This window comes from Pinus tabuliformis, chromosome 4_1 (genome assembly GCF_031772625.1).
Source record: "Pinus tabuliformis cultivar Carrire ecotype Pingquan chromosome 4_1, CPIR1, whole genome shotgun sequence".
Taxonomy (NCBI): Eukaryota; Viridiplantae; Streptophyta; class Pinopsida; order Pinales; family Pinaceae; genus Pinus; species Pinus tabuliformis.
Genome location: NC_142303.1, coordinates 293,381,580 through 293,396,634, shown reverse-complemented (window position 1 = coordinate 293,396,634; position 15,055 = coordinate 293,381,580). Strand labels below are relative to the sequence as shown.

Below are 15,055 nucleotides of genomic sequence, written 5' to 3'. Positions count from 1 at the left end.
AGATTATTGACTCGACATGTTGCTTCCATATTCGATCAAGATCATGTCTGTTGCGGTTTTGGACTCGTTTGATTTCGAATGCCTTCTGTTAAGTCTTACAACACCATATTAATATTGGGTGATGTAAGTTGAAGCAAGAAAATGTGGTAAAAACTGAATAATTAATTTTGAAATTGGAAAACCAAATACTAAATATTAGTTATTTTGCAATTGATTACCGCGGGCAAATTGGAAAACAAAACACGCCGTTTGCAATTGATTTCCGCGAAGAAATTGGAAATCAAAACTCGCCGTTGCCGGGGATCGAACCCGGGTCACCCGCGGGCCGCGTGATAGGCGGGAATACTCATCGAGTCATCACTATACTATAGTCTACAACGACAAGAGATGTTAGATGTACTAACGTATCTAATAAAACTAAACGGTAAACGAATTCAAGACGGATTACCTGGAGTCCGGGTTTCTTTTTGTGTTGACATTAGATCTTCAAGATGTGTTTTGGGATATTAAACCAGCTGAATTCTGAGTAGTGGGTTATGTAAAAAATTGAGCTTTGTTTTGTATTTGTTGTAAAAAATTGGATTGCACTTTCAACAACGGTTTGTGCAGTAAATAGCATTAGACTGTTGGGTTTTGTCCGAAATGAGGTTGAACACAACTTTTTGTCTGCAAAGTCGGTTGTTGGGAAAGGCTGGGAGCCACCAAAAGGGTCGTTGTATCCAACAGAGAAATCATGCACATTAGTTTTTGGTTTGAAAATTATTTCACAACTATTGTTCTTTTATTGTATAATTTGAAATTAGATGAAACTTGTACAAATAAATTTTAAAAGTCATATGATGGGCAGTTTAAAAATAAAAACGTTATAACAAAAATTCCTTGACGGGTAAGGTCACCCGTCAAATTTAACCCCTGGCCCCAATGTCCCCATCAATTTAACAAGTACTTCCAGTGGCGTACAAGTTCAGGAGAGTGGACGCGTAAAGGAAGCAACCACGGTTGTACGTTGTGCCTGATCAAATTAAGAAAATACTGCAAATACCTTTACAGCTCTTAAGATTGATTGAGCAAGTTCCATGCTCGTTCCCAAGTAGGTCTAGGCCTATTTAAATGGCCCCTCGTCTGTACTCTGAACATCATCATCCTTGAAACACTTCCTATAATTTCTCAGATTTATCTTTTTGATCGTGGATGTCCTCATGGCGAGATCTCTTCTCCATTTGAAGGTTGCGGCTGCCGGTGCTATTTCTCGATTTGGGGGTCATGTATATGATTTGGGATCAAATCTCGGCATTCAGGCTATGTGAGCTTTACCACTCCAACACCATACTATGATCTCCACACTTTTAAAATCAGGGTTTTGATATTGGGAATGAAAACTAATTTACTTGATTCCGTTCTCTTTTGCTTGATGTTCTCTTGCAGGCGAGGATACAGCGCAGTAGCCTGGACAGTCGAAAATAGAGGATTAACTCGGCCAGAGCCAAAAAAAGCGGTTGATAAGACTGTTGCAGGTTATAAAAAGAGGTCTTGGATGCCTGATCCTGTAACGGGTCACTATGTCCCAGAAGATCACTTTGGTGAGGCCGATGTAGCGGAACAGAGAGAAAATATTCTCAAGGTCCATTCCGCTAATTCTGGCAAAGTTCCAAACTAACGCTCTATATTCAATTTCAAACCCCAAGACGTGGATGTAGAGCAGACACTGTTGGTGGGAAAAGGTGTACTCTGGATGGATTCACATGTCAAACGTATCATTGCTTCGCTACAATATTGATTTCACAATCAATCAATGAAAGAGTGCTGTCGAATTTCTGAGTTTGAAGTTGCTGTTTGATGATAAACTGCTTTGTTTGTATGACCATATTACACATTATCAATAAGATTGGCCTGAATTCACATAAAAAATCAATCTATCTTGGCTTCCCAATAAGTTGCCAATTAGACTGGCTGACTCTTGTCATGCTGAAAACAATACCCAGTCCTGAATACAAGCAGGATGTTGATGAATTCTCTAGACTGGTACAAATGCGTAATTTTTTCTCAATCAATTGAAGATTGACTCTTAAGATCAAATGTCTAAATTTTTCTCAATCAATTAAAAATTCACTTAAGAGAGAGATTCTTCGGCGAAAATCACATGGAAAACTATTACTTGATATGAATCACAAAAACCTAAACTCTATTAAAAATTCACTCTTAAGATCAACTGGACACTACAAGGTCCGATGATGAATGTAAAGATTTACGATGCACATCACATTCTTATGTTGACTGTAGCACTTTCTATGGTTGTTGGAAACAAATGCTTGATAATGAAAACAATTAGCCACATCTCGGTAATAAAAATAATTCACTCATTTTAATATATACCTCAAAGTTACAGTGGTATTAGTGCAAATGTGGGTTAAAAAAAAAAATCATTTACTACACAAACAAACTTCAATCATAGTAATACAGGGTCGAAGTTCGAGGATTCTCGAATGCGAGGGTTGTCACTTTCTGAGCCACTTCAAAAAACACTCTCCCAATTTAAATGTGGGTTAAAATTATATTCATGTGTTTCTTTCTTTCAACAGAGAAAATTTGCTGTATAAAATAATTTATTTATTGATTATTTAAAGTCAATATTAATTTGTGTCGGATATTTTTCAATCGACAAAGAACATGCTCTCGAATGTCTTATCTGAAGGTGTAGTCTGAAATTAAGCTGCTCTGTTTTGTATGATCACTATGCTTCCTCATAGAGATATATTAGATATGGTTTTCCAAAACCAATTCAATTGGATTCGTTATAAAGTTACTCATACCTAATCGTTATAAGGTTATTATTATTAATATTAATTATTAAATTTATATTAAATATTAAATTAAAAAAAAATATTACATTCAATATTATAAATTTAAGGGATTAATAAATTCAAGAGATTAATATTATAAATTTAAAAAATTGATAAGTGTAAGGGATTAATATGAGTGTTCCACGGGGACACGTCCCCAGGGTTGGGTGCTCGTACTCCTCACACCTCACGCACCTAAGACGGGGACGTTTGGGGAAACGTTTCCCCACATCCCCCTTTTGAGGAGATGCAGGGGTATGTTTCCCTAGTGTGGGGGACACAACTCCCCAAAAGGGGGATGCCCCCCTCAAAATTGGCTATGCGTTCCCCCTTAAATTTGCTTGTAAACAATGATTTATGAGAGGGGAAACCTAGTATTTGACCATATTGCCCTACTAAAGTTATGCAATTCATGGTAATGTTAAATTTTTAAAGTAAAAGTGACATTCTCATATTTCATTTTCATCATTTTACTTAAGTTTTTAACATTACCATGAAATGACTCAGGATGCTTGAGGGTGGTTCCGATCTAATTGGATTTCATATGGAGAAAGTAGAATTTTAGATCTCACTCAAAATCCAGCAAAGATAACAATTTTTCAGGGATTCAGGGTTCGATGGATTGCAATGTTTCCATTGCCTTTTGTCATGTATAAGGATATGGAATTAGCATTTAATCAAGAACACCAAGCCATCTGTGTACTTTAGAGTGACTTTTAGACTCATCACTCCACTGTTTTTGAGTTTTAGTTATATCAATTTACTATTTCAGTCTTCAAATTTCAGTATCTATTATAGTCTATGTTGCTTCGTAGTAATTAGATTCTAGAATGATGAATTTAATGTTTAAGCCAATGTGGATTCTAGAATGGTGAATAGTGAATATGGATCAGAGTATTTCATTATTTAATTCAATTATGAATGTATCATTGTATTTATGCTTTCATTATTGAGTATGATTGATATATATATATATATATATATATATATATATATATATATATATATTAAAAAGGAAAAAATTATATATATATATATATATATATTAAAAAGGAAAAAATTATATACCCGACGTCTCTCTGTCCCTTGTAAATTTCCCTAAAATTTGAGGGTATTCCCACATGTCCCCCTTGTGTGTCTCCTCGCACCTGCATGTCCCCCTCCCAGAGTCTTGGTGGAACATTGATTAATATTATAAACCATGGTTGATTATGGTTGACCATAGTTGACCATGTTCTACTATGTTTGACGATACTTGAGTATCTATGACCATGATTGACCATCTTGATTTTCATATTGAGACAAGCTTTGTCACAATGTGACGTTGAACCATGGTTGACCATGATCTCGACCTAAATATGATTTTAATGTTTAATTAATTTAGTTAAATATATTAATTTATTTTAAATTTTATCATTAGAGAAATTATTAGCTAACTTAATTAATGTTTATCATTAGAGAAATTATTGCTATTAACAATCCTACCCAATGTTATTGACTAATGCTCATTTATCTAAATTTGATATAATATTTTGAAATATAAATTCTTTCTTTTCTTTGAACTAAGTTTTGCGCTTACTTTTAGAGATATGATCACAAAAACCCACCAAAACTTATTATTTAAACTAGAAACTAATTTAGATCTATTTAACTTCAAATCTATCCTTCTATCCTACACAGTGAGATATGGAACACAAAACCTAATATTCGTTTAGCTAAAAAGAGCATCTAAGTGATTGTGAAGTGCGCACCTGATCTGCCAAAATTTGATTTTTGAGGGTGGGGTTGAAGCAATGTCCTTTGGACTATTGATAGCTTCTCATATGAACACTTCAAAGCTAGGTTGTCGACGCATCTTCCGTGTGCCAGCTCGCCAACCTGTAGGCCCGCATGCATGTAAGCACAGGTAAATTTGGCCATATGGTCCACATCATAGCTACCAAGTTCGGCAATATTGGCCATAAAAATTCGAAAATACACCAGTTCGATTGGGTTCGGCTACAAATTCGGAAATTCAAATTCTTTGTTTTTTTTATAATAGAAAATTAATTAATCAATTTTTTTTATTAGGAGCAAATTTAAATGATATGTTAAAAATATTACAGTTATGATGAAATTTGGTACATAAAAAATTTTATATTAAGAAAAATTATAATAAATTGTAAGTGGTACGTTAAAAATATTATAATTATAATATATTTTGGTAAATCTTTTATATTAATAGAAAATTTAATATTTAAAAATAGAAATTTCTATATTATAATATATTTTGTTAAATTTTTTATATTAATATAAAATTTAATATTTAAAAATAGAAATTTCTATATATTATTTAGTTTGGTAAAAAAAATTAATATAAAATTTAATATTTAAAAATAGAAATTTCTATATTATTTAAAATATTAAGATCAGAAATTTCTATATTAAAAAAATATAATTAATAATCTAATTTGGTAAAAAAATTATTAATAAAAAATTTAATATTTAAAAATTAAAAATAGAAATTTCTATATTAAACAAGTATAGTAAATAATAAATTGCATATTAAAAAAATTATTGTGTATTTTTTTTATTTGAATTTCATACTGTGGTATTTTTTTTCAAATTTAGTAAGTATAGTATGTTGGGAACACTTCAACACTCTTTCCTACTTCTCCACTAATAACAAAATCTAATCGTGAACTAAAATTTGGGTGTGGTTCTCTCTTCTTATTTGTTTTGAATTGAGTAGAATGTGCACCTTCCAACTGGACGAACAAAATCTACATTGTAAACAATTCTTTGAAAGTGTGTTTTCATTGGGATCCATTGGAAAAGCTAAATCTACAAAGAGAGATTTAGGTTGTTTTAGTTATTAATTAATAATGTTTTTATTTTATTTTTAAGCATTATATTAAAATTTACTATCTGAGAATGCCATTTTTTTCAAATATAAATATATTGTTCTATGATGTTTTATTTTGTTTTATAATCTTTAGAATACGGTTCCGTCTTCTGTAAATATAGGTTATTTTGTTTAAATAATTTAATTTTGGAAAATTTATACTTCTGAATTTTTCCATATTAAATTTTAGGTAGTTAATTTTTTTTTTGTATGGAAACAAATTCAAATTCATATTCGTATTAGTAGTCGAATTTGAATTTGGTAACTACGTTCCATACGTTTGTGTATCAGGTTGAACGGTCATAGAGCAAAGTACAGTGTCATCAACTTGTTACACGTGCATGACGTAAAAGAAAGCGAGATAGCTATGTCGATTCGGTGAATAAAACCAAAAATCAGACTCAACATCTACGTATACTAGTTGTATTTGAAAGGTCTCGCTTATGGTAAGTCGCGTACACGGAATGATGGAGAAGTTTGCAGTTGAGTGAGTCTTTTAAAATAGTAAACTGAAACTCAATCTCCTGTTTAATTCTACTGAGAAATAAATTATACTTTGAAGAGTTGCATTTTTCTGAAATTGTCAACATATTTCTATACCGCTGAACCAACATCTTCACTTACTAAAAGCCAAATGCTATCGCACGTGGATGATAGCAAAGGGCCCCAGTGTCCCCTCCAATCTACCAAGTAACTTCAAGTTGCGTGCAAGTTTAGGGGAGTGGACGCCTAAAGGAAGCAACCACGGATGTGCGTTGTCCGTGACAACTCCTGCAATGGGATGGCCCCACCTTGAGCCTTGAGTCTTGAGCTTTGATGGCCCCTTCTCTGATTTATTTTCGATCCTTCTTTTGCCTCAACGGTTAGAAGGATTAAAATCGAGCGTGGGGTCATATGCCAAAACTCGGGAAGGCTGATCGAAGGAACATCGAGACAGAGTGACACAGGAACCCACTTGGGGTTGAAAGCGTCTTTCTACCCCTCCGCCGCTACGGTTTGAGTGAGCTCAGAATCAACCCGTAACAGCCTAAAGCTACCAACCCTAACGGGAAAGCTAAATGCGAGATCAGTGAGGTTTGAGTATTTAGGATCATGATTAATCATTTCGATTTTCATATTGAGACAAACTTTATCATAGTGTAAAGATTTATAATTTATATCAGATTTATCTTAAAATTACCAACTCTAATGGGAAAAGCTAAATGCTAGATGAATCAGATTTGAGCATCTATGATGATGATTAACCATTTTGATTTTCATATTAAAACAAACTTTATCATAATGTAAAAATTTATAATTTATATAAGATTCTATGGTTGTTGGAAACAAATGCTTGATAATTAAAACAATTAGCCACATCTCGGTAATAAAAATAAATTCACTTATATTTATTCTTACAATGTCATTTTAATATATACCTCAAAGTTATAGTGGTATTAGTGCAAATGTGGGTTAAAAAAAATTATGCATTTACTACATAAACAAACTTTAATCATAGTAATACAGGGTCGAAGTTCGAGGATTCTCAAATGCGAGGGTGCTCACTTTCTGAGCAACTTCCCAAAAACACTCTCCCAATTTAAATGTGGGTTAAAAAAATATTCATGTGTTTCTTTCTTTCAAGAGAGAAAATTCGCTGTATAAAATAATTTATTTATCGATTATTTAATGTCAATATTAATTGGTGTCGGATATTTATCAATCGACAAAGAACATGCCATCGAATGTCTTATCTGAAGTTGTAGTCTGAAATTAAGCTGCTCTGTTTTGTATGATCACTATGCTTCCTCATAGAGATATATTAGGTATGGTTTTCCAAAACCAATTCAATAGGAATTCGTTATAAAGTTACTCATACCTGAATCGTTATAGGGTTATTATTATTAATATTAACTATTAAAGTTTATATTAAATATTAAATTAAAAAAATATTATATTTAATATTATAAATTTAAGGGATTAATAAATTCAAGAAATTAATATTATAAATTTAAAAAATCAATAAGTCCAAGGGATTAATATAAGTGTTCCATGGGGACGCATCCCCAAGGTCGGGGGTGTGCACTCCTCGCAACCCATGCACCCATGACGGGGGCGTCTGGGGAAACGTTTCCCCACATCCCCTTTTTGGAGAGACATAGGGGGATGTTTCCCTAGTGTGAGGGATACAACTCCCCAAAAGGGGGACGCTAAAATGGGCTATGTGTTCCTCCTTAAATTTGCTTGTAAACAATGATTTATGAGAGGGGAAACCTAGTATTTGACCATATTGCCCTACTAATGCTATGCAATTCATGGTAATGTTAAATTCTTAAAGTAAAAGGATGAAAATGAAAGTTCTCCTTTATCTTTCATTTTCATCCTTTTACTTAAATTTTTAACGTTACCATGAAATGACTCAGGATGTTTGAGAGTGGTTCCTACCTCATTGGATTTCATATGGTGAAAGTAGAATTTTAGATCTCACTCAAAATCCAGTAGATGTAACAATTTTTCAGGGATTCAGGATTCGATGGGTTGCAATGTTTCGATTGCTTTTCTCATGTATAAGGGTATGTAATTAGTATTTAATCAAGAATAGCAAGCCATATGTGTACTTTAGAGTGACTTTTAGACTCCTCACTCCACTGTTTTTGAGTTTTAGTTATATCAATTTACTATTTCAGTCTTCAAATTTGAGTGTCTATTATAGTCTATTTTTCTTAGTACTAATTAGATTCTAGAATGATGAATGATGAATTTTAATTTTAAATCAATTTAGAATCTGGAATGATGAATTATGAATTTTATTTTTAAATCAATGTGGATTCTAGAATGGTGAATAATGAATATGGATTGAGAGTATTTCATTATTGAATCTTGTGGTCTATGGATGAATCATGTATGTCTTAGTAAGGATGATGAGTATGGATCAATATATTTCATTAATTCAATTATGAATATGTATCATTGTATTTATGCTTTCAATATATATATATATATATATATATATATATATATTAAGAAGGAAAAAATTATATATCTTAACATCCCCCGTCCCCCCTAAATTTCGCTAAAATTTGACGGTATTCCCACATGTCCCCCTTGTGTGTCTCCCCGCACCCGCGTTTTGCCCTCCCAAAGCCTTGGTGGAACATTGATTAATATTATAAACCATGGTTGATTATGGTTGACCATAGTTGACCATGTTCTACTATGTTTGACCATACTTGAGCATCTATGACCATGATTGACCATCTTGATTTTCATATTGAGACAAGCTTTGTCACAATGTGATGTTGAACCATGGTTGACCATGATCTCGACCTAAGTATAATTTTAAAGTTTAATTAATTGAATTAATTTAACTAAATATATTAATTTATTTTATTTTTTATCATTAGAAAAATTATTAGCTAACTTAATTAATTTTTATCATTAGAGAAATTATTGTTATTAACAATCCTACCCAATGTTATTGACTGATGCTCATTTGTCTAAATTTGATATAATCTTTTGAAATGCAGATTCTTTCTTTTATTTGAACTATGTTTTGTGCTTACTTTTAGAGATATGACCACAAAAACCCCACCAAAACTTGAGTATTTAAACTAGAAACTAATTTAGATCTATTTAACTTCAAATCTATCCTTCTATCCTACAAAGTGAGATATGGAACACAAAACCTACTATTCATTTAGCTAAAAAGAGCATCTAAGTGAGTGTGAAGTGCGCACCTGATCTGCCAAAATTTGATTTTTGAGGGTAGGGTTGAAGCAATGTCCTTTGGACAATTGATAGCTTCTCATATGAACACTTCAAAGCTAGGTTGTCAACGCATCTTCCGGGTGTCAGCTCGCCAACCTGTAGGCCTGCATGCATGTAAGCACAGGTAAATTTGGCAATATGGTCCACATCATAGCTACCAAGTCTGGTCATATTGGCCATAGAAATTCGAAAATACACCTGTTCGACTTGGTTCGGCTGCAAATTTGGAAATTTAAATTCAGTGTGTTTTTTATAATAGAAAAAAAAAATTAAAAAAAAAAAAATCAAATTTTTTATTAAAATAAATTTTAAATTGTATGTTAAAAATAGTACAATTTTGATGAAATTTGGTAAATAAAATTTTATATATTAAAAAAACTTATAATAAATTGTACTGATAGGTTAAAATAAATAAAATAAATATAATTATGATAGATTTTGGGAAATTTTTTTATTAATATAAAATTTAATATTTAAAAATAGAAATTTCTATATTATTTAAGGCATTAAGATCAGAGATTTCTATATTAAAAAAATACAATTATAATCTAATTTGTAAAGGTTTTTATTAATAAAAATTAATATTTAAAATTAAAAAATAGAAATTTCTAGTAAACAATAAATTGCATGTTAAAAAAATATTGTGTATTTTTTCTATTTGAATTTCATACTGTGGTATTTTTTTCAAATTTAGTGAGTATGGTATGTTGGGCACACTTCAACGCTCTTTCCCACATCCCCACTAGTAACCAAATCGAATCGTGAACTAAAATTTGGGTGTGGTTCTCCCCTCCTATTTGTTTTGAATTGAGTAGAATGTACACCTTTCCACTAGACGAACAAAATCTACATTGTAAACAACTCTTTGAAAGTGTGTTTTCATTGGGATCCACTAGAAAAGCTAAATCTACAAAGAGAGATTTAGGTTGTTTTAGTTATTAATTAATAATGTTGTTATTTTTCATTTTTAAGTATTATATTAAAATTTACGATTTGAGGATGAGATTTTTTTTTAAATATATTGTTCTATGATGTTTTATTTTGTTTTATGATATTTGGAATACGGTTCGGTCTCTTGTAAATATAGATTTTTTTGTTTAAATAATTTAATTTTGGAAGATTTATACTTCCAAATTTTTTCGTATTGAATTTTAGGTAGTCAATATTTTTTGTGTATCGAATGGAATTCGAATTCGTATTTGTATTAATATTCAAATTTGAATTTAGTAACTATGTTCTACATAACGATGCACTGACTTTTGTGTATCAGGTTGAACGGTCATAGAGCAAAGTACAGTGTCGATCAACTTGTTACACGTGCATGACGTAAAAGAAAGTGAAATAGTTAGGTCGATTCGGTGAATAAAACCATAAATCAGACTCAACATGTACGTATAATAGCTGTATTTGAAGGTCTTGCTTATGGTAAGTCGCGTACACCGAATGATGCAGAAGTTTGCAGTTGAGTGAGTCTTTTAAAATAGTAAACTGAAACTCAATCTCCTGTTTGATTCCACTGAGAAATAAATTAGACTTTGAAGAGTTGCATTTTTCTGAAATTATCAACATATTTCTGTACCGCTGAACCAACATCTTCAGTTACTAAAAGCCAAATAGTTGAAAATAATTAATATTATTTTGTATTAATGGAGAAATGGTTACATAAGTTGTAATGTATCTCCTTAGTTTAGGATTTGTTCCTAGAGTTTAGGAGTTTGTTTGCAACTACCTGATTTCTAGTGATGTACTTAATGATGTAATCTTTCATTCATGAATAGTAGAGTGTACAGAGAGTTCTCTTTGTATGAGTGCAGTCTCCAGGTGCAGTACTCACCTGTGAGCTGTAACTCCTTCTTTTTAATTCAAATCTGATTTTTATCTTGGTATCAGAGCATAGAGTAGGGATAGCCTTAATTTTTTTTTAGGATGCATCATTGATTACAGAACTGTAGTGGCGGAATTTGTAGAATCAGGTGGACTGCAGTAACACCTGGAGCATAGGTCTCAGATGACTGATCATCTCTGAGTGCAAGAAAGTGTTGGCACGGTTTTGACGTGAACAGTCGTGTTATAGACATTTTTGGGCACTGCAACCCCAAGCATAAATGTCCATAAACCAAGGGCTCCTAAGTCCCTAAAGGTGTTGTTCCAACCCCTAAAAGAACAAGGTCAGCTGATTACAACATCTCCCAGAAGTTCTCCATGAAAAACTACTCAGAACTGGTCAAAACTGGACCTTTTCACCTGCTTCATAGGCAAAGTGCGTTGCATCCCACCTGAATACACACAGTAGGTGCGATGCATGTCAAAAAGGCCTTCTATGGGGTGCAATGGGCAAGAAGGGACAAATGGTAGGGTCAATCCGCAAGGTGGAGGAGCATGGAATCTTCCAGAAACCTCTCTTGTGACACTTGCCTCTCTGAATTCGACCAGGGATGAGTAAGAGATCATCAATCTCCAAGTGGAATCAAGAACTATCAGAGAGAAGACACTAATCAAATCTCAAAAGCTGCCTCACCTCCCTTGCAGACATCTATATATGGATCTCTCATCCCAGAGATCTAGAGGCTGGAATTTTGTATCTTGTAAGGAAGTGCTGTTGGTTTCTTGGTGCAATATCATAGTGTTGGGTGATCTAAGCTTTTCATGAGGTGAAGAAGGGCTTCCTTGCTGAGAGGATGATGCTGCGTCAGAACAATTTGTTGTAATCCTCTTTGCTCTTTCTTGATTATCAATAAAGCTATTCAAGTTTTCCTCCACATTCTTGTATGATTGATGATTTATACATTTGTGTGGTCAATGTACATCTGATCCTATATTGTTTATGATAATAGATCTATGTTCTTGGATAGTGTTATGCTGCTTTGATTCTACAGGTACTCCTTGAAGCTGGGTAGACAAGGAAGCGAGTGGCAAAGACCTACTAGAAGAGAGAGGAATCAAGCAAGGAACCAAGCGCAAGACAAAGGTTGGTCTCCTTATTCTTCTCTTATCTATTGCTCATAAAGGAAAACGAAAGTAGTTTTTAGTGTGTTTGTTTCTAAGGTAGCTACCAGCCTTAGTGGGACTAGCAGCTCTGCATAGACACTAGTTTTCCCGATAACAAAATGGTGACTCCGCTAGGGAGCGAGTAGATTGTTTGTTCATCTACATTTTTTTACTTTATAAACTTACAGACGGAACCTGAAGTCAAGCCAGCTAGCCTTCGAACTGCATTTGCTATGCAAGTGCAAAGTAGATCAACGCTGCTTCAGTCAATCTCCGGGTTTTGTTTATGAATTAAATGATAGATTTACAAGCTTTCTAATTGCCCTCCTGGTGGCTCTAGTAACCTCCTTAGATCTACCCCTGTGATTGATTTACTGATTACCACTTGCTCGGCCTAAATCCCTGAACTGAACTGCAAACTGTGACCCGAAACCCAATCAAAGTCTCGTCCCTGATCCAACGCACTGTCTGTTCTGTGAACTTCAAATGCATCGCACTTCCCGAGTGTAATAGGTGTGTTGCATTTCAGTTTCACTGTGTTACAGGTGCGCTGATCAGACAAGGCCTTGTTCCTAAATTTTGGTTTCTGTGTTCACTCTTTTCAGATCTATTCAGGAGTTTTACTGCCTGTAGTCAGTACACCTCTGTTTGAAACCCATTTCCTTGCTGTTATTCCGCCTCCATTGTGCAAAGAAGTGTAAATTTTTTTATGTATTTTTGAGTCATTTTCAGTTCTCCTTTACAAAGAAGTAGCGTAATTATATTGTCGTTTCTTGATTTGAAAGTGTCACAAGTTTCGTTTTCAGTCATAGAAGAGGATCTGATTATTCTTGATAGTCGATTACACTATTACTCTTGTATTTGATTTGAGTTAGTAGTTTTCCAAGTGTCGAAAGCAAGTTTTCAATTCCAAATAACAAAGTGTCGTCATTGTCCTCATTTTGTTTTGAAAAGAAACTTGTTAGTAATTGTCGCTTTGGAAAATAATTCAGATTTGCACTTAGCTTTCTTTTTATCATTCACACATTAAGAAGGCTGAAAACAAATACATGCATGTGCATTTGCATTTAGACTGTTTGTTGGCTTGATTTAGGACAATGCATATAGTGTGTGCTCTATGCTCTTTGTTGAAAGAACGCCATCTCTCTTTCCTTAGTAGCTAGGATTTTCATTGCAGAAAGAATATTAAACGACTGTTTATGATCTTAGATTGCATTTTAGGAATTGTACATCTACATCACGTGGTGAACCTGAAAGGAAAATTTCTTAAGCAAGATCAACCATAAAATAAATTTAATGAATCTAAAAACACTTTGGAACCTAACGCACAACATCTAGAAGTCTAGGCTAGAGACATATTTCGATGTCGTAAAGCCTGGTAACTGTTGTTTTCACTGTTGGTTGGGTGATTCCTCCACTTTGAGATGATAAGTGCCAGTACGGACTTGTGCTCCCATGTACCGTCGAGTATATTTTGGGAGACCACAATAGGCTTTATCCTTTATCCATAGGAAGCCGTGTCTGCCACCCTATCGATCGTAATGCACTGAACACAGCATTCGGGAAGATTGACTGCTGTACTGTAAAAAGTATTCTGCAGTTTTGTGATTGGTTTGGTAATCCCTCTGTCTAGATTTCCAGAGCAGTCCCTTTCGTTCCTTTTCAGACTCCTTACCGGAAAAGGTCCATCTTAGCACTTGCCACTTCAGGCTCATTAAAAATCGAAGGCGAGTAGAGTCATCTTTTGTTTTTTCTTGACTCTTAAAAATTGAAAAAACAAGTTGTGTCAAAGCGTCTAAAATTCATCTAATTCGGAAACATACTTCCCCTTGATTTTTAGTTGATCGAGTAATCCGCAATCGTGGAAGAAAGTCAATTGAAACCCCATCGTTCGTGGAGGCTTATGAGTCAACCGTCTTTGTCTCCAGAGTCGAAACTGTTACAGACAAAGCGAACTCGTTTAACTGGTTCCAAATCCCCTGGTAAAGTTAGAACAAGTGTTCTGACACCATCAGAGACTCCGGTTACTCCAAACATTTCTGGTATCCCTGCCTTTACAGAAGAAGTTCAGCAGCCACCAAAGGACAGTAGAACTGATCCTAGTGTGAAGGTAAACACTTGTGTTACTGAGCCAGCTCCATCTACAGCTGATTCGGAAGGTGTTATTCCCCAAACATCTGTCGCTGCAGATTCTATACCTTCTTCGACACCAGAAATATTTTACGGACTTGACGGTCTACCTCTTCCACCTGGTTTGATTGCTATAGAAGAGATTGTGGAGGATCCTCCATCGAGTACTCCATCGCGATTTGGAGTTGGGATCACTCTATATCCTTCTTCGTCAGAAATTAGTCTACCGCAATCGGAAGCTCCTGTAGAATCGCTAGGCAATCTTTTGGATAGACTAGAAATGTCTGAACAACCGTCGACATCTAGGACTATGTCATCCGACACAGCGACGGCAGAACTCCCTGTTGTCACTCCAACAATGTTCATCGGCATACCATCTGTCCCAACTAGCTCTCAATCGCTAGACGGGGCCCACTCAGGGGCTATTTTGACAGTATGGTCCATTCCTATTTGTTCATCCAGAATA

The 15,055-nt window shown here is 34.0% G+C and overlaps 1 protein-coding gene across 1 annotated transcript; it reads left to right on the top strand.

The window, feature by feature from the left end:
- Nucleotides 1-1,106: 1,106 nt before the first annotated feature.
- LOC149175433 (late embryogenis abundant protein 2-like) lies at nt 1,107-2,016 on the top strand. Its single transcript, XM_089422830.1, has 2 exons — nt 1,107-1,303; nt 1,426-2,016. Exons 1-2 carry the CDS (start codon nt 1,200-1,202, stop codon nt 1,655-1,657), a joined length of 336 nt encoding a protein of 111 aa, XP_089278956.1. The 5' UTR covers nt 1,107-1,199; the 3' UTR covers nt 1,658-2,016.
- Nucleotides 2,017-15,055: the final 13,039 nt, after the last annotated feature.

Excerpts from the sequence above, each read along its gene's own strand:
- LOC149175433 (XM_089422830.1), top strand. The coding sequence starts at position 1,200 with ATGGCGAGATCTCTTCTCCATTTGAAGGTTGCGGCTGCCGGTGCTATT. Across the intron at positions 1,304-1,425 it reads AATCTCGGCATTCAGGCTAT|GCGAGGATACAGCGCAGTAG; the intron begins GTGAGCTTTACC and ends GTTCTCTTGCAG.